The 20,612-nt window shown below is 31.5% G+C and overlaps 2 protein-coding genes across 3 annotated transcripts; one reads left to right on the top strand and one right to left on the bottom strand.

Annotated features, from left to right (window-relative positions):
- Window positions 1-3,369: 3,369 nt before the first annotated feature.
- On the bottom strand, window positions 3,370-16,178 carry LOC146537874 (E3 ubiquitin-protein ligase MARCHF6). 2 transcript variants are annotated; one of them, XM_085187711.1, is made up of 11 exons: window positions 16,039-16,178; window positions 14,865-15,953; window positions 13,709-13,960; window positions 11,253-11,453; window positions 9,255-9,452; window positions 8,666-8,794; window positions 8,331-8,421; window positions 7,858-8,039; window positions 7,275-7,459; window positions 6,904-7,090; window positions 3,370-6,450 (listed from the first exon to the last, which is right to left on the bottom strand). In XM_085187711.1, the coding sequence occupies exons 2-11, from the start codon at window positions 15,915-15,917 to the stop codon at window positions 6,343-6,345; spliced, it is 2,586 nt and encodes an 861-aa protein (XP_085043837.1). In that variant the 5' UTR covers window positions 15,918-15,953; window positions 16,039-16,178; the 3' UTR covers window positions 3,370-6,342. The 2 variants fall into 2 exon arrangements, with proteins under 2 accessions (XP_085043837.1, XP_085043838.1); XM_085187712.1 differs by having other exon boundaries at window positions 9,255-9,440.
- Window positions 16,179-16,534: 356 nt separating this feature from the next.
- Window positions 16,535-20,574, top strand: Papst2 (adenosine 3'-phospho 5'-phosphosulfate transporter 2). Its single transcript, XM_085188892.1, has 6 exons — window positions 16,535-16,682; window positions 16,912-17,253; window positions 17,544-17,770; window positions 18,159-18,385; window positions 18,825-19,006; window positions 19,498-20,574. The coding sequence occupies exons 2-6, from the start codon at window positions 16,943-16,945 to the stop codon at window positions 19,673-19,675; spliced, it is 1,125 nt and encodes a 374-aa protein (XP_085045018.1). The 5' UTR covers window positions 16,535-16,682; window positions 16,912-16,942; the 3' UTR covers window positions 19,676-20,574.
- Window positions 20,575-20,612: the final 38 nt, after the last annotated feature.

The raw sequence follows: 20,612 nt of genomic DNA, 5'->3' as shown, positions 1-20,612 counted from the left end.
GCTTCTTTAAATTGAAAAACTTTCAGAATCTTAACATGAAATTTAATTGGTTGATAATTTTTTAAAAAAAGTAAGAATAAAGTGAAAGCTGCGATTTTTTTTCACTTTTTTCTTTATAGAAATATTACACTTACTAGAAATTATTTTTTATTTATACAAAATATACAAAGCTCATTTCGCTTTGATATAGTGGTATACTCGATGAAAATTAAATAATTTAAAAAAAACAAATCAAGTCGAGGCTAGCCGCGGCACATGTAGCTGTAAACGCAACAGGTTGCGGGTTCGATTGCCACGCAAAGAAATTAAATATTTAATAATTTCATTTCTTCCCTCTGTTGTCGAGGCAAAACGCGGCTTTCAGGTTCGCCATTGAAAACGCAATGCCTTCAGAATTTGGCGGAAAATGAAGAACGTGTTTTAATGGGCACGGAGTGTCTTAACACTAGTATCTAAAGTTCCTTCTGCCTACCCTGCTATGCGGGATACAGCGTGAAGCGTTTAAAACAAACACTAATTAACTATAAGCACTATGTCGCCCATGTTTAACAAATTGAATGATAAATCAACAAGCTAGCATGTACACCTCTTAAACGTTTAATTCCCATTACGCTGAGTTTTATCGACATCAATCAGTTCCACGTGATCGATTCAAATCAGCCTACTTTTTACGACAAATAAACGAACGCTCTTTACTTTCTCGTGTAAGGTACTTGGAAAATATAAAGAAAATTTCCTATAATATACGTTTTTAGTTGGTAAATATACTAACTACTAGGTTGAGAGGCGAATTTTTTAGATTCAATTTGTATCCTGCATATAGAAAGATAGGCAGATGGGGCCTTATTTTAATACATTCGGTTCCCCACGTTCCGTCGAATTTTCTAGGTATTGCGTGTTGAGTGGCGGAACTCAAGCCGTAATTAAGGCCATCATGGCGTTCTATTATCTCTAGAAGAAATGAAATATTTATTATGAAAATGAAAATAACGTATTTCAATTTAAAACATATTACCCACTTCCAAATTCCCCATAAGCATCCAAAATAAAGTGTTTAATACGTAACCCAATAGAATCGCAAAATCGAGGCTCTAAAAAATGACCACCATGAAAGTAATTTATTGAAGGAATCCCAAACATTTCTTTGAATTTATACCCGACGCGACTGACAGAACATAAAAGTTCCAAAGGCAGTAGTATTATTTAGTTCTAAGCAATATAAATTCAAGTCATGTCTTAGAAGCAATATATGAGTAGGCCTTGATTAGAACCCGCGGCCTCGCCCCTTCATAAATATGTCGTCAGGGGAAATGCGAGACTAAATGAAGTTGAAATTAAACATTGATGTTCAATGTTGTCATATAAAATTCTAAGCGCGTATTGAGTTTGAGATATAATATTTTTTTGATGGATGTGTTATGAATTTTGGTGTTTGTATATAAAGTTGACATATTCTATATCTATATATATAAAATCGAAAGGTCACTCACTCATCACGAAATCTCAGAAACTACATGTGCTAGGAATCTCAAATTTTGGATAGGAGTTACTTATAGGACGTAGGTGCTCGCTAAGACGGGAATTTGCAATATTCGACTTCTAAGGGGTTGTTTTTGGGGTCGAAAGTTTGTATGAAACTTAGTTACTACAAATGCTAGGAGTCCCAAATTTTGCATGGACGTCACTTGGAGACAGAAATTAATAATAACGTAGTTCACACAGGCGAAGCTGCGGGCGGGCCGCTAGTTTATTATATTCTTCGGTAAAATCTATGTTATATTGCAGCGTCCCAGGAGCTGGAATGGAAGTATCTTAATGAGCACGGACTGTCTTAACACTACACGTCTTGTCTGTCTTAACACTAGGTACCTTCCACTACCGAGCTATTTGCGGGATAGGTACAGCATAAAACTAAAAAATATACTAACTAGGAATGAAGGATATTACTACAATAGAGGGAAACAATAAACCAGCAGAGATACCGGAGTAGTAAAAGATTCGGAGATTCCCTCCCAGAAATAATATAAGAAATAAATTTCCTTCGCATTGTTTTTTGTATATTTGTGAATAATATACAATTATCGTATTTATTTGGGATAGCCGTGTTATATTTATAAATGAGATCATCATTACTTGATGATCTCATTACTTGATGATTACTATTAAGACTCATACTCGAAGCCAGGTCAGGGCAGGCTGCCGCAGGCTAAATCCGGTCCTGACAGTTTGTGGGTTCGGTTCCCTTTGAGGAAATGTAACCGCTACACGTGCTTCTCAAAGTATAACTTACGAAAGACTACTTAAAACTGGGTTCTGATTTTACAATTACTTTGCTTGCACTTCATATAAGTTTTGTTTCATTTTAACATAATGTAAGAAAGTTAGACTTCTCAAACTTCGTAACTTAGGTACTAGATATTAAATAAACTAGATAACATATTCTACTTGAAGTATCAGTTTTACTAACCTCCCGTACAGAGAAAAATATACAGAATCTAGAGTTAAGCAATTTTGAGACATTCTGTGATGGGTTGTCGAAACTAACGTCGCATCATGTCTTATTATAATATGAAAATTATTATAAATATAAAGATTCCCAAAGTAGAGAACGAATACACGACCATCACTTGTCGTCCAGCGGAGAAGTACCAATAATGCTATCTAATACATTAAAAGTATATCTTTTAAAGTATGTCTCTACCAAAATGAAGCGAACCACAGCTCGCAACTAGCCTCATATGAATCTTCGAAGCAGTTTCTTTACAAGTATAAAACGAAACGCGGTCAGCATGTATACATAAAGTTTATGATAGATACGTAACTTTAAACCACTCAAATTTTTTATAGAAGAAATATATTCCGTATTTTTACTTTGCTTTATATTCTATTTTCATCATTAGTAGATAATATCCAAGCCATTATTACACAGAGAGAGAGCAGAGATACAGGCGTCAGACAAAACATGTACCTATATTTTTATAATATTGGCATCCCATTGAATTTCGGATAAAATGATATGACTGTCCCTAAAATCAAAATCAACCGTTATAATAAACTCGTTTACTTTTGGAAGACGATTTAAAATTGTATTATTTATTGTTATATACTGTGACATTTAATGCATGACATTGACAAACTCCGTGTGTTGTCTTTACACGTTTCGTATGTGTTTGTAAGTTCAGTTTTAAAGTACACGGTCTCTAACAACTAGGTCTCTAAAAATAATCACTTTTTGATTACCATGACCAAAGAGAAGTACGAACGAAAAAAAACTCATTTTTGTACTTATTATAAATTTAAACAAACTTGAGAATACAAAGGAGTAAGGGATTAGGTTCGCTAAAACGCAATAAAAATAAAAGATTCAAATTTAATTAAACCTTTTATTGGTTTACTTATTCTCCAGCTACCAAAACACCTATCCACAAGAACGCATCTCAAAATTCTTCAATTCAATTAAATTACAATTTATACTATAAATATTATACACAGGATTACAAGGAATAAAATTCAATCTAAAAGGAATAATTTACTTCGAAATTTGGCAAATGTGAGTTTTATTTGAAAATAATTGTTTTGGTGTTACCACTGGGAACAAAATTACATATTTTTTTAGTAAGTGTTGCCAAAAATCTAAGAATATTCCTTCATATACATACTAAAAAGATAAATGATTGAGCAGTAAAAATAAATAATAGAATAAAACTACTTAACAAAATTACGGAATTTATTAATTACAATAGTAAATATTTCAAGTCATGACATAATTTCAAGTTAAATTTTCCAGACATATACAAAATATGTCCATGTTATCCAAGACTTTCTACCAAAATGGATATACTTATAATGTGTTTTTCATCAATATTTAAAATGCAAATAGTTTACTGATTATTACAATATTTAATATGTGCATTATCTTAAATCAGCTATATAAATTATTATTATATAGACAAGCAATAATTAAAAAATATATCTATTGTTAACGAACGCATGTGTCCTTTACTGTTAATAACATTATTCATTACGCATATACATAAATGTAGGGCCAATTTTAATAAAGTTTAAGAATTTTACCAAATATCTTAAGAATTTTGCCATTAATTTTTGTTCAATTGTACAATGCGGGACGGATGTATCGCATGAAAAGCATGTAAATTCTATTAAATTTCAAATTATTATTGAAATACTATTTCACAACAGTTTGATAATATATAATCAATAAATTAAATAAGTGATGCTATCTCTTTTTTTTATTATAATTAGAAAAGACTAGCCATCTATATAATTATGTTACATGTTATCAATATCAAAACTTTAAGAAAGATTAATTAGACATTAAGTAATTAAAGTAAAAATTACAAAATGGGAATAATATATTTGTTTCGTATATTACAAATTCAACTTTCTATAAAAAAAATCTTCATTTACATCAATGTTTGCAAGAAAACTCAAGAATAAATATATATATATTTTATATAATCCCGCATATATCGGGGTACACAGAGAGAATCTAATGTTAAGACACTCCGTTCCACAAGGAATGTCAAATCTCGAATTTGATTGCGTGTTGAGTGGGTGAACGCAACGCCGCGCTTTGCCTTATTACTGAAAATCAAAATAATTCATTCCCCCGAATGGGAATCGAACAAGCAACAGTCGTGTCTACAGTCAGTATCTGTGCCGCTACGCCACATCGGCTTTTGTAAATCTTTAGCCCTATGTCGTATAAATGGACATAATTACAATTTAAAACAATTTTTATTTCATAATTATATATTTCATATTATAAAGATTTTGTTATTTAAAAATCCGTCCAAACTTCTCACTGACTTTTTTGCATTTTGTATATTTTATTGTTTTTTTTTTAAATAAATTTTGTCTTAGACATAAGAAATAATAAGAATTATTAAAATATTGTAATTTTTAATCTATAGACTAAGTGGGATTTAAAATTTTACAAATAGTGTGCGAATACAATACGTAATCCAATAAAAAATATAACACTTGTGAATGTTGCCATATTTTTAATACACCAAAATATACACTAATTTTTTTTTTACAATATTCTTAATAATTAATTAGATTATCGAAAATTACTAATAAAACTATGGAACATATTTTCAAGTAGAAGCGCTATTTCAGTGTAAAAATAATAATAATAATAAAAAAGAAACAAAAACATATTAACAATATTTTATATTGCATTAAAAAAATCAATCTTGAAATCGTTATCACATTTTTAATTATCCACCAAAAAAAAAAAGATTTTTTAAGCCATATTAAAATAAATGTCCTATCTTATTCTAAGCTAATTTCACACGTTGAGCCAATATGAGATATTAAAGACCGTCTTTGGTCAATACTTGTGGCTAATATTATTAGTGTAGATATTAAAAACCATGGCGGCCAATAATTTACCGAAGTTGGTTTATTGGATCAACATGAAAATAGCACAGACTATAATATTCCATACAGAAAGGTAGTTTAATCGATTTTGAGTAAAATATCGATGTTTAGTATGAATTCAAGAGTTCGGATATTTACATAGTCTTAATGATATTTATTAATACCTGTCCAAACAAATCCAATATATAAACAAACATATAAAATAATAATTATGTTTACTTGGTTAAGACAAAAGTTCTGGATTCAATTTAAATTTTGGTACCAATAGTTTAGTGATGTGTTTGTTATAGATATTTATTTGTCGAATGATATTTAAATTATCTACCAAAATAATATATAAATATATCTATAATAGTACAATTCCGCCTAGCTTCGCATCAACATCGAAATATATTTTATATGTGCATCCCTTGTATTTTGTAGAGGAACCTAGTGAAAAAACACTCCAAGCTCTTATATATATTTAAGAAACGTTACATATTGCAATGGCGGAATTAAATATACATTAGATAATGTGTATATTTATATACCAGACCTAATAAAAATTTCTTTTTGTACCTTTGCGCTCTATTCCTCATATAGCAGGGTGCCCACGCACCATCCAATTTTCGAGACATTGCCCAACCCGTTAACGCCCAGCGTTGTCTTGCTACCAGAGGGAGAAATCAATAATAATGATTTCCCTTAAATGGAAATCGTACCTACAATTACCGCACTACTGCTGAACAACGACAATTGTACTTTCATCATAAACAAAGATAAATAAAAATCATTCGTCTTTCAAATACAATTTGACAAGCCCATAAACCTTCAATATGACATACGAACTTGACCCCAATTTCGAAGTCATAAATTAAAATTATCAAAAAAAACTACCTTTCTGTACTAGAATAAATAGCACAATAATTATCACATACATTAAAAGACAAATCTAATTTAGCTGGAAACCTGTTTGTGTCGCCGATGGTCGTAGTTGACGAGCCTCTGTCCCACTAAATACTTGTCGTTCTTTATGTGCTCGTATAGCTTGCGGAATTGGCGTATCTGTGAAGATATTAAATAATAGGTATTGAGATTTATTTTTTCAAATGTGGAAATGTAAATTAACTTTGATATAATAAATAAATAAAATAAAAAATAAAAAGTAAATTTAATGACAACATTCATTATACATTTTATGCTACTAGCTCCTAAGTTAAACACAAGTTTGAAATTAAACACAAGTTTGCCAAGGTTTAATCTGTCTACCCTGCTGTGTGCGGGATACACCGTAACGTTAAAAAAAATGAAACATTTACAGTTATTATACGAAGGCTTGGGCGCAGGGGATCCTAAAACGGAGTCTTTACCATTAGTAGAGCTATTAGGTTTCCTTCTAAAATTTCCACATATTTTAGGCATGCGCCAGGTCGTTCATTTGCATAGACGGGTGCGCGACGGATACAGTGTGAAGCTGATTTAATTTAATTCATTAAGTTTGTTCTGAGTAGTACATACCTGGAACAGCAGCAGCGCGGCGAGCAGTGCCAGTAACAGCAGTGCGGGGTAGACGCGGCGCGCCAGCAAGTTACGCTGCTGAGGGCCAAGCAGCGCTGGCGCGGCGCTGTGCGCCACCACGTACGGCACCGCCAGCGCCAGGCCCAGCCACCGCACCAGCGGCGCGGCTACCGATTGTAGGATGAATCTGGACGGGAGAGTGTTATATTTTAGTTATTTGGTTGGATTTAGCCCCCGATACGTAAGGTTTTCTAGAAAATTGCACTAAAGAGGTTGAAGCTACATTTAAACCCTAATGTCAAAACTTTATATACTCCACATTTAATCTTTAAAAATTGGATTAAAATAAAAAAATCAATTTCAATACTCACTTCAAATCCATTTCCCGTATACCATCTCGATAAGCTTTTTCAATAGCCCGTCGCATGCTCCAGTCCGGACCCATCATGGTGAGAGCGCACACTATCTTCGTGTACAGCACTCCGAGAGCCCAGTCCTGCCACACGAACAACACCGGGGACTGTTCCAAGGGTACCCGGAGCGGTATTACCAGCACCTGTTACAAAATAAAAAAATATATATATTTTTAACTTCACGCTATATGCCTATAGGAGGATAGGCTTAGAGAACATAGTGTTAAGACACTGTTTTCTCCTCTTTCCGCCGAATTTTAGAGACATTGCATTCATTCATGCTTGTTACCATAACAGGGAAATGAAAATACCAAATAATTCATTGATGTCACGATGGCTCTATCTGGCTGTTTATTTAGATGATCTAAAATTTTCATTGACTAAGAAGTGTCGCCAACAAATGTAGTTGCTCTTTTCAATATCAATGTTGCAATGTAATTATTACACAGACTGATAGCTATTTTGCATGCAATTTCATTAGGTTTACTAAATAAGCTAAAGTTAATAATATTGTAAGTATTGCAAACAATAAAAAACTCACCAATTCCAACAACAATCCAAACATTAAGGGCACTAGTCCCAGTAGCGCTAGGGCCGCTAGGGCAGCCCTGGCCGCCCTGCGAGTCCACAGCGCCGCCCTGGCGAGTAGAGCAGCCCTACCGCCTCGAGCCCAGCCCGCGGCTAGGGCGCCACCTCGGCCGGCTGCCCAGCACACATACATGCCTAAAATAAAAAGATTAACAAAATGTTGTAAGAACAAAAAAATCAAGTCAATGGAAACTCTTGGACACTCTAGAACGGACAAACATTCACACTATCGCTTTTTTTTTAAATTTTTTTGTTGCCAAACTTCAAAAACTCGGAGGAAAGTCAGGAACGGAAGTGTTTTAATGGGAAACTTAGTGTCTCAACACTAGATGTCTATTGCCTTAGTGTCTCAACATGCCTACCCTGCTATGTGCGGGATACAGTGTCAACTTAAAAATAGTGTATTATAAAAATATCAACACTAACCACAAGCTGCTGTATAAAGCTCGTGCACGCCGTCGGATGCTTTTGGCAGCCAGACCGCCATTACTTTACGACCTATGGCCACTGGTATTATCTGAAAAAATTAAAAATTAAATTATAATATCTTTTAAATATAAAGTACACGTATTTGATCGTACTGGCGATGATTATAGGTTCGATTTTCACTCAAGAAAAAGTTTATAGTATATCTTTGCACACAATCGTCTTGAAAATTAGGGGGTATGACGAAAGTGTTTTAACACTAAGTGTCCTCTGCCTATCCTGCTATATGCGAGTTAGTTCGTGAAGCCGAAAAGAAGAAGATCCAAAATACTCACCAAAGTCAAAGCACTAGCCATGATTAGGGATATCGACACAAGCGCCAATAACGCAGCTAAACGCAACGGGAACCACGACACACGCGCGTATGGCTCGAAACCAGCGGGTCCATCGCGCCATATTAATGCCTGGAAGAATTTTTTATTTAAAAAGATAATTAAATAAATATTGACATATCATATAGGTTGTGGAGTCTAGATACATATAATAACCTCTATGCCTTTCAAATAAAAACAGATGTGATAAATCGTTTATCTGTTTAATTTCATATTTGTCTAACAAGAGTCCTATATTAGGTTCAATAGAAGTCTTTTACTCCACGAATTGGATTTGAGCCCACAAGCATCAGTTCTAATATAACTTCTAGTATAACCTAACAAAGTCATAGAAATATTTAATTATTTAGTAATACAGTCATAAACTGATTCTATGAAAAACCAGGGCTACGAAGGCACGAGCGGTCGTAGCACGATCCTTGTCTTTCAACTAGGTACAGTACGGTTTCTACTCTCTACACATAAAATCTTTTCCCAGCAAATACGATGAAAGAAATTTAACAACAAATACAAAAAAAAGTTCCATACTTACCCTATGAGCAGCACCAAGTTGATGAGGCGGATGCGGAGGAGGATTAGGTTCATTATCTCTTGACGCTTCTCCCAGCAAATAAGACCGGAGGCCTAGGGCTCCAGCGGCACAGGAACACCACGCTCGGAGCCCCGCCTTCAACCACGTCCGCGTATGAGATTGTTCGAGAAGCGCCGGCAGGATCACCTGTAGAGCAATCTATACGTATATTCATATGGTTAAGAAGATAAAGTGGTATGGATGGAATGTATGATTAATAAGTGGGCGGAATGGACAAAATTGGGTTAGTAGAAAATGAACTGTTAGTATTGTTAGCTTTGGTTACTTTGAATCAAACTGCAATGAAGATGATAAATTGTCGTATGTATTTTTTTATATTTTAAGTAAGTTACAGATATATAACTATGTGATTAAATATATATTAATAGAATCATATAATTAAAATAATATACACACACATTATAAGTATTAATTTTAATTTACGTATTAAAAGTTAAAGCCGAGCGCATAGTTTCTTAGTTATTAAAATGTAAAAAAAGACTAGTATCATACAAAATATAAGTTACAATAATACATTTTAATATTGATTTAGTTTAAAAGCTTTGATAAAATCATTTACAATCGACATAGGTAACCACTATAAAGTCATTGTATAAAATTGTCACAAGGCCACGTATGCGTGACCAATATACAATACACACATTGCTGGTCTAGATTAAATTAGACGAGGAGTCGCAGGTTTAATATAAAAATAGCCTGATTGATTTCCTCTTAGATCTAAGCCTCTCATAATTGGGTAGGTACTTTACTAAAATAGCAAAATAATTATTGTGAAAAATATTCTTATAAAAGAAAATTGTATACGTCAAGAGATAAGACGAAAGCTTATTTTAATAAAATTTTCAAAGTTATTTTAAGTCTGTTTACACATTCTCTACATTATATAAATACAAAATAAACAATTTTCATGTTTTGCACTAATGATTTTAGTCCATAAATAATTGATGATGACGTCATTTCCATAGTGTAAAATTAAAAATCTCTCTCTGGTGATCCTAGTGGAAGGTCAGCGGACGGAGAGACCAGAACTATGATGATACAACATATTTCATGCCTTATATATTTTCTATTTATTTTTACTAAGATGCTATTAATAGTTCTTATTAAAACGTCGTTTCGTAAGGTTTCTAGGTACCCTTAGAACTATTGCAAAATAGCAGTCAGCTAAAACAAGACGCTAAAGCCAAAGTAATGCTAACTTGGTGATAATAATATAAAAACAACACAATAACCGTTTGTTTATGTAAACACATTATTCAATCGTTGAGACTTACGTTTGACGTATGTATTTAAATTATGTAATTTACAAGTAGAAATATGAAAGTTGAACCCACGGACGACTGCTCTAATATTTATAAATGTTAATACCGTTCTTATGATTTTAAAACATCTATTTTTGGAATTTTATATTGAATAATTGAATTGAATAAGAACCAGAAAGAAGCCACATTGATATATGAGTTGGTATAAGAATTTTAAGTAAAACAATGCTTGAAAACAAATAAGAATATAGTTTTTTTTATCATTATGTCGCAGTTAGGACAGGTCTACAAAAATGGCTGCAGATTTCTACTTTGTGGAACATAATATATTTTTAATTACTATTTCTATTCTATTGATCTAATTAAACCAAGTGTAGTGTCAATTGAGCCACAAATAAATAACATAAAAATGATGGGGCAAGACTGAATAAAATTATCGTCCACAGTATTTAATTTTAAAACGATTTATTTAACTAATATAAAATAAAATAAATGGCACGTAAAGAAAGCAATCTAAATTGTAGTCTTAATCTAACCTTCTTCTTGCTATCTGAAACCTTCAATACTGACTAGCGTAACCTAACACCGGACTTTATCTTAATCAGACCGAATCATCCATGTAACACTAACTTCTTCATATTATATTTAAATAATTTTTAGAAAAATGTCAACTTACTTGTAAAAGCAGTAATTCCAGACTCAATTCATTTACTGGGGCCTCTGCATGTACTGTAACTGCGTATGGCAAGAAACCAGGTAGAACGTATTTGATCACTCGTATTGGGAGCCACAGCATAAACAAGACAGCTGTACCAAACACCATGGCGGAAACGACGACGCGACGGATATGCGACCACACTGAGTGGTGGATCATTTCCTGAAATTAATTTAATTATATATAATAAAAAAGTATATATAAATGTAATAAAAGAATCAATTACAAAAAAAATCACGCTGTAGCCCGCATAATTATAGCAGGTTAGAATAAGGTAGTAAGAACCTGGTGTTAAAATACTACGTTCGAGACATTGACTGTGAACTAACGGAAATTACGTCGCGCTTTTTCTAATTGCCCAGAGCAAGATGAAAATTATTTGGTGCCCTGAGTGGAAATAGAACCCACAAACGTTTACAATCTGACGCTGTGCCGCTGCGCTACCACGGCCTGTGTTACAAAGATTCCAATTTACAATTCGTCTATACATAAGTCTCTAATCATCACGTGAAAATTACTTTAATTTTTCACGCGACTCCGCTCTCCCGTAATTAGCAATGTAGGCAAAGATAACCTGGCATTTAAGCACTCCGTTTATGTTTCCGGAAAAGAAAATAACTAGTGAAAATTGAACCCACAACCATCGCGTATACATCTAAGTCAGAAGTATTGATGACTTTTCAATAAATCCTAACATAATGTATCAATTATAAATATAGAATCGTTAATCCAATAAAAAAAACAATATAAAGAACAGACCACAACGTCAGCTTAGCATATTATAATATGCTAATTAACTTAGGAATATTTAGTTTACATAATTATACAATTAAATGAATAAGGATAAAGTTTGGTAAAAAAAAGTATTACATTTCTTCATATTATTATTTAAGTATAAATTAAAATATAAAAATGTGTAAGTATTTATTATTTGGAACTCATGGCTGTTGTGTGACCTTATTAGAAAATAATAAAAATCGATATTGAGGTGTAGTAGTAGCGTCGGAGCGCATGCGGTGGCTATGGGTTCGATATCTGTTCAGAGGAATGAATTGTTTTTATTTTCTTGCTCTGCCTCTAGGAAAGCAAAGCGCGGCGTTGAGTTCCATAATTCAACACGAAACATCTTCTTCTGCCTACCTAAATATATATTAAATATATGTAAAAAAGACCTCATCTACTTAAAAATCAAATCCATGATCCCTTGTCATGTGTTGACATTACTTATACATTTTTACAAATAAATTTGAAGATAAGAATTGACTTGAAGAATTTTCTAATAAAATATTTAAACAACGCATGAAGATTTAATTAGACGACTACAATTATTTTGATGATTCCTTTTGATACAAAAATATGACAAATATGCGCAGCCATCTGCAGCTAACTTCAAGGCGACCACGACTCGTCGTCCGTATTATATTTTGCTTCAACTATAGACTATACTTCATCTCACTCACGTTTCTCATTAGTTAATATAATAACGAAAAATGGGTCATGACGATCGTTATCGTTCTGAATGTTTCACAGTGTTTGAACAATAAATTCATAAATATTATTTTTATTACAACACACAATTTCTAATAGGCAGAGAGTCTATAAGAGAGAGGGTATAAGTTACTTTTTAATTCTTTAAATTTCTAGAGACATTAGACGCTTTATCTAACGCGATAGATAAAAGTATTTAATAAAAAAAAAAACATTTCCCTTGACATTTTAACCCAATTACACATATCAATTACTCCACCACATCATCTAAATATTAATTTTATAAAATTTGCCTTATTCATTATAATATGGCGCCTTTATTTCCTTAAAGGTAAAATAACCAAATATCATAATTTGAAGTAATTCTAAGATTTAAATTTATGCTTCAATAAAAAACATAAGGAATTTTAAAATATATATGAAACTTGACTAGACTATATGTATTTTTTTTTCCCTAATTAATGAATAAATCAACAAAAAGTAACATTATATGGTTATAGTACACATTCCAATCAAAATGTGCATATTTTGATGTATAAAACTCATTTGCTTTGCAAATCTTAAACCCTACAATGGATATAATCAAACTAGAAGGAAATAAAAATAATTAATGACAATGAATATATTCAATTGTATTTACGTTTTCAAATAAATTGCCATTATTATTATTGTTACTAAGTCAAACTTCCAAATTTCTAAATATTAAAGAGTTATTTATAAAACTAATTAATAAAACTGGATAGGAAACTACTTTTTCATCAATTCAACAAGTATTCTTTTTGTAAACTTAAGTTGTTGAATAATTATTTTAAATATTTTTAAATTAAATCATTAATCGTTATAAATAATTAACAAGAAAGAAATCTCAAATACAAATTTTAAAAAGGTGCTTTAGATTTTTTCACTTATTTTATACAATAATCACTTACTTGTACAGGACTAAAGTCGGGATCATTCAAGTTCTTCAAAAACCAAAGCACTCCAGGCCTCAACACTTCTCTTAGTAACAGTATGAAAGATGCAAAGTAGTACACATAAACCATTCCAACGAGCCAATGTATGAACATTAGAGTCCAAGGAGCGGCATGAAGGCTAGTTTCTCTGTCTTTGAGAGTGGCGTCGAACATCGCTAAGGAACATAAATCTAGCCACCATCCGCATACTAGAGGTATTACACCAATCTAAAATTGTAAATATTCTATGATGTTTTGTTTAACATAATATTATTTTTAAAAAACATATATTATTTCAATTCATGTAATAAAAAATAACATTATTAAGCTACTATGATTATTTTTAAAACCCGTCAGGCATAAATTAATATATTCTTTTATTTGTTGTTGAAAAAAATTACTGTTTATTCAACATAGCAGGGAATGCTGAGAAAACCTAGTATTCTTTATAAGCAAGACAATTATCAGCTTTTCACACAAATTTGAGAGAATGAGTGTTGAATGGTGGAAATCAACCCAAAATCCCAAATTAAATTTTTAAGTAATTTATTTTATAAATAATCTCTGGATGCCTTACTTATGATGTATATGGCTTACTTAAGACATATGACAATAAAAACTTTAAAAAAACATAGATATTTAAAACTAATTATAAAATGATAGCCATTATCTCTAAAATATATACAAAAAACATATAGCAAATTAATAAATTATATATATTTAGGTACAGTTGTACTAAGAATGTCTTTTTTTTACTGATAACTTTATTGTGTAAGTTCGTTAATCTCTCAATTTATAAAATTGTAGATACAATTTTTTTTTATGATAATAATTTATTCATTTGTATTAAATTTAAATAGTATATTTTTGATTTCAAAAAAAAATTCTTAGGGAAAAAAGCATAACATTTTCTGTGTAGATTTGTTGAAGCATAAAATACATACCATTAAAATAATGTTCATTGTTTTTACCTTTCAACACAAAGTTCAGCCAAAATATTTGCTACTAAATTAATAACTTTAATCTTTTAAAATATAGTATTTAAGTTCCAGCACAGTAATTAAAGAAATAAATTACCCACAATATAAATTATAAATATGATTAAACAGTTTCATTTAGCTTATAAACTTACCTCAACTACAGACAAAAGTGCTACTTTCACAACAACATAGCTGAACCCTGCTGCTTTCTTTGCACTGCGAAATCTTAATAGAGAAGCTAATCCATGGAATATTGCTAGAACTGCCCCAACAAGGACATATCCAGCCAAAGCCATCAGAAGACCAGCAAAAGGACCATCCACAGTCAACCCTGCTCCCGCAGCACACAATTTGCCTATATGATAAGGGCAGAATGCAAACACAACTATAAACAATGTGTTAAGAGACACCACCCAGAACACATGCTCCAAAAACACCATAGATCCATCGAGGCCAAGTAATCGAGCCCATGTCAGTTCTTCAGCAGCAGCTCGGTCCCATTCCATTGGATTCCAGTTACCTTCATCACCAACTAAGGGATCATCCCCATTTTCACCATTAGGCTCATCTCTAGCACCACCATCGTCTCCTGCACCTTCATTGACATGGTCATTGTTATTATCCTGCAAGGGAATGTCCTCAGGCATTGGAGGTGGTAAATCTCTTTCCATCCAATCGGGACCTCCACCATGCATAATCTGTTCCTTTAGCCACACCAATCCAATAAAAGAAAAAAGTGTGCATGTAACCACAAAACATCCTGAAAACACATCCTTGGCAAGATTCTCTGCAGACACAATATCAAAAGGCAATGATATTACTGGATCTAAAGACCCTGAGAATAAGCAGCGATACGTTCTACAGGCAGTTAAAGGTACAATTCCAAGCCAGGCCAGGGCAACTAAAGTATAGTGCAACCAGTCTTTAACAGCTGATGCCACTGACGTTACTAAGCCTCCGACCACATCACGAATAGGTAATCTTCGAGGCATATCCGGCGAATAAATCGGCATAAACGAGAATCGGTGTCCACATAACTCGCATATTTCTTTCCGTGAGTACCGCATCCACTGTACGAGACATTCTTGGTGAATCCATTTTATGGAACCTGTGCAAATGCAAGGGTGAAACAGAGGCCGGTCTGACGTAGCCTCTGATCTGCAGAACCTGCAGAAGTCCGCACCGGACGAGTCCGAGTCCATCATTGTTCACGATCCAGTTTGTCAGCTTGATTATGCGATCTGCGGAAGTTGACGTATTGTATTAATTGCGATATATTTTGCATAAATACAACGTGCAACTGACAGATATTCTATAAACACCAACCGTAGTATGTATGATAAGCACTTAATTGATTAACAACGAAGAATTTCTTATGACAAAATCGAGATTTCACTGTGATATCTATTAACTATTTGTTTGTTAACCGCACAGAAAAGTGTGGTGTGACCAGTTTCACCTTTTCTAATTTATTGCAAAATACTATTGTATCTACGTTTCTTTTTTATTGCCAGTTGTGAAATTATTTGCATTTTAATTACAATTTAAAAACCGTACGGTAATATTAAGTTTTAAATTATACAATTAATTGAAATGTAACTAAAAAATAATTTGTTTTACATTTTATTATTTGTAACAGAAATATTTATAAGATAAGAAAAAATATAATACCTAAATTTGTCAATTACAAAATTAATAATATTTTAGATAAACACAAGATACCTTCCACGCTCAAGCAGCTGTATTTATTATGGTAGTCTTCTTAAATATTGTAAAAATAATAATAAAAGTGAACATAATCTTTTTTCAGGGTTTTAATTTTCTGTCACTCGTAATCGGTAAAACTGAAATGTCAAATAGTTGACAATTTGACATTGAATATCTCGTGAAAATGATTTACGTGGTTGTTTATTTATAAATAAAATTTATATTTTCTATTTTAATATAATAAATACCAAATGTAAATCAAGGTGAGTAGTATTTACATACTTTTTACATTATCAATTAACATACTTTACATTTTTATGTAGTACTATCTTTATATGTTGATAATAAAATATATGTATACATAAAACTACTATGGTAATTTTATAAATCATATCAACAAAATAAGAAAATTTTATGGTTGCCGTACTTTAAATAAGTAGCTGTCTTTAATGTTATAAATACATATGTCTAATTACATTATTTTAATTTCAGAATATAAAAACACATTTAAAATATTCACAAAATGAATTCATCTAAGGAAACGCTTATCCAAATTGACGAGTCCACAACCCAGTCTCAAAACAATGGCCAAAATAGAAAATCAGAAATTAATATATTATGTTTAGACATTACCCCATATAGCCCACTAGTACAATTTTTATGTTGTTCTATTTTTGTTTTTATATGCTATTTGGCATATGGATATTTTCTAGAATTAATTTTTACTGGGCCAGAAGTCAAACCAGTGAGCCTTTATATTACTTTAGTACAATTTATAATAACAATGATGTTAAGTTATGTTGAATCTGTTATAAGAAATCCTATTAAAAGAAAGTAAGTATTACAATTTTATTTTTATATGTACAATGTACATACAGTTTGTATTGTTTTGTGGCACAAAAAGAGAAACTTAATAATAATTAACTTGTGTATATTTTATTAAAATTGTCAGTGACTGATTGTGAATATAATTGTGAATTTTTCACTTGAGAGAATTAATGATTTTCATTTCCCCGCTCATAATGATGTATAGAGTTTCAACACTCAACAAGTGTTGCAATTTACCCACTACTGTATGTTATATATATCTCAATGCTTAATATTTTTAATTTATTAAATTTCAGAGTACCAATAAGAACTTATGCAATATTAGCTGCATTAACATTGGGCACCATGTCATTTTCCAATTTAGCATTAAGTTATTTAAACTACCCAACTCAACTTATATTCAAAAGCTGTAAATTAATACCAGTAATGATAGGAAGTATTATTATATTAGGGAAGAGATATGGGTTCTTAGATTATATAGCAGCGGTTATTATGTGTATTGGATTGACTATGTTTACTTTGGGTAAGATGCTTATACTTTTTTATTGAGCTTAATGACTTATCTTGGTTGTCACTTGTGGGCCGCTGCCCCACAATGATCTTATTTATGTTTTTCATTTATTAGTATTAACTACACTTGGGGTCTATTTATATTTATTATTCCACTCTGGTAACACACAATGTATCAAATGGGGTAGTTACGCTGTATTCAGCTAATTCAAAAAAATGTATTAATAAAAAGAAACTTATGTAAATCTATGATTTTTTAATCATGCATATTACAAAAATGTATAATACCAAATTGTACCTAATAAATCCTTTAAATTTAAAGAGTTACATAACAAACTATTGTTCAAGATAATGATGATATGTTATAATGACTTATTCATAAAAAATTATTTCATTTTCAGCCGATTCAAAAACATCACCCAATTTTGATATAATAGGTGTAATAGTGATATCTCTAGCGTTGCTATGTGACGCCATCATAGGCAACGTACAAGAGAAGGCGATGAAACAGTTTCAAGCTACCAACAATGAAGTTGTTTTCTATTCATATGCAATAGCTTGTATTTATCTTGTTGTTATAACTGCATTCAGTGGAATATTGAGTGAGGGTTTTACGTTTTGTGCTCAAGTACGTATTTTGTTAAATTAGTTTTTAGCTAAGAATTTGTTTTTTTTTAACTTTACATTATCAATCATCATCATCATCATCAACAGCCATCTTTTGTCCACTGTTGGACATAGGCCTTCCCCAATTCTCGCCACCACACTCGATCTTCAGCAACATTAATCAATTACATTAATTAATTACTTAATGTAATTGACATTATTACATTATCAATATAATATAAAAATTCTAACATAAATGTGCAACATGATTGACAAGTGCAGCTAGCTGTAGATGGCTGCAAATCTGGTATTTTAGGATTTTTTCTTAGTTTTGATTATTTTCTTCTCAATTAAACAAGGGTGAAGTAAGTCTAACTTCAAGGTGGCCACGACTACTTAACCATAACTAATATTTTTCTTTACAACTGAAACCTTTCATAATATTATATTATGTTTTCCAGAAAGCAACGATAATATACCCGAATATATTTTTTCTTAGTATAAGTGGATATATGGGTTTACAAGCGGTTTTAACGCTAGTAAGGATATGTGGCGCTACTGTAGCGGTGACTGTGACGACTATGAGGAAGGCATTGTCGATTGTAATATCGTTTGTGTTGTTCAGCAAGCCATTTGTTTTTCAGTAAGTTATATTATTTGTATATGTTATATATCTGTTTAAATCTGACGGTTGTGAGTTCGATTTCCACTAGGAGGGTTTTTTTAATGATTTTTTAAATGCGTGCATATTCGAAACGACGACGATTTAAATTCAGTATTCAGCGTGACGCCATAAAAGGTCACTAAATGAAGTACATAATAAACTGTAATATATAGAAGAACTGTTGGGTCAGGCACGTCATTTGTATTATTATAGTCGTCTTTTATAATATAATTATTTATCGAATTATTATATTTATATAATAAGTATTACTGCGCATTTGTTTAATTATATAATTATTAATTACTATGTAAAAAACTATACAACTTATTTTATTTGAATGAATATTAAATTAAGTTATTACGTTATATTGTCACAAATCATTTAAAAGTACGGTTCTACATGACTTATTAGGGTCCTATTTAAAATCCAAAGTTTATAATAATAATTTATTCTCTCTTTTCATTTTTCAGATATGCATGGTCCGGCATGTTGGTAGCACTGGCGATATATCTAAATCATTACAGCAAAAAAAATCCACATTACGTTCCAATGCCAATATCGCAATGTTGGCATTATATGCAATCGTTTTATCAATCTGAGTATCGCTATTTAAGGATAAAAAGCAAGATGTATGCGGATACCGTATAATTTGTGATAACTAATGTTGAGGCCGTCGATTACCATTTGGGGAAATTAATTGTTTTTATTTCCTCGTTCTGGTAACAAGGCAAAATGTGGCGTTGAGTTACGCCGCTCAATGTCTCGTTAATTTGACGGTACGAGGGGAAAGGAGTGTCTTATCAGTACATTCTGTCTGCTCAAAAACATATGTATGTGTGAACATAATTTTAAAATGATTTTATAATGTTTTCTTTATTTTAAATTACTCTCATATTGAAATTTAATATAAGTATGCTATTTAATGATTGAACATTGTAAATGAAAATTAGGAGAAATTATTGTACATATATATCTGTATTATATTATTATTGTTATTATTTATTCAAGACACTTTCTGTATTCTATAAACTAACAGACATTATTGTACATAATATGACTCAATATCTTTTAAAATATTTATTTTGTATGTTCTTAAATGTTCGATATCATGTTGAATAGAGAGCGCTAAAAGAAGATTGTACAGTAAAAAAAACGGTCAAGAACGGACTCGCTCATTAGTGGCTCCTTAACAATTTCATGAGTGTAGTTCTATAAGGGGCAAACAATTTATAAAAGTTGGAAATTAATTCCAATTTCTATAAATAGGAAAAAAAACATTACAAAATTATATCTGTAGTTAATTCCAATCAAAATATGTGCATATGACAATCAAATCTTGAGATTAATCCAACTCGCACTTGACCGGGTTTTGATTTTGATTGATTGGTATTTGTTATAATTATTTATTATTATAAATATATTTATGATAGTTAAGATGATATATTACGTCACCTTCGTGTAAATAATAGTAGCTGAAAGACAAATGAATTAAGAGATATACATATGTAAAAGACGGTAGAAAAAATAAAACATTTTTTTTATATCAATGTCATTTATTTCTTTTACATGATTTAATACTACATCT

Source organism: Heliconius melpomene, chromosome 7 (genome assembly GCF_056956725.1).
Source record: "Heliconius melpomene rosina isolate 202511_hmr_F chromosome 7, ASM5695672v1, whole genome shotgun sequence".
Lineage (NCBI taxonomy): Eukaryota > Metazoa > Arthropoda > Insecta > Lepidoptera > Nymphalidae > Heliconius > Heliconius melpomene.
The sequence above is the reverse complement of the archived record's forward strand: the minus strand, read 5'-3'. Positions and strand labels throughout refer to the sequence as shown.

Coding starts and splice junctions, on each gene's coding strand:
- LOC146537874 (XM_085187711.1), bottom strand. CDS start 15,917: ATGATGGACTCGGACTCGTCCGGTGCGGACTTCTGCAGGTTCTGCAGA. Junction 8,422..8,665: donor TGGCTAGTGCTTTGACTTTG/GTGAGTATTTTG, acceptor TAATTTTTTCAG/ATAATACCAGTGGCCATAGG. Junction 6,451..6,903: donor CCGCGCTGCTGCTGTTCCAG/GTATGTACTACT, acceptor ATATCTTCACAG/ATACGCCAATTCCGCAAGCT.
- Papst2 (XM_085188892.1), top strand. CDS start 16,943: ATGAATTCATCTAAGGAAACGCTTATCCAAATTGACGAGTCCACAACC. Junction 17,254..17,543: donor AGAAATCCTATTAAAAGAAA/GTAAGTATTACA, acceptor ATTAAATTTCAG/AGTACCAATAAGAACTTATG. Junction 18,386..18,824: donor GTTTTACGTTTTGTGCTCAA/GTACGTATTTTG, acceptor TATGTTTTCCAG/AAAGCAACGATAATATACCC.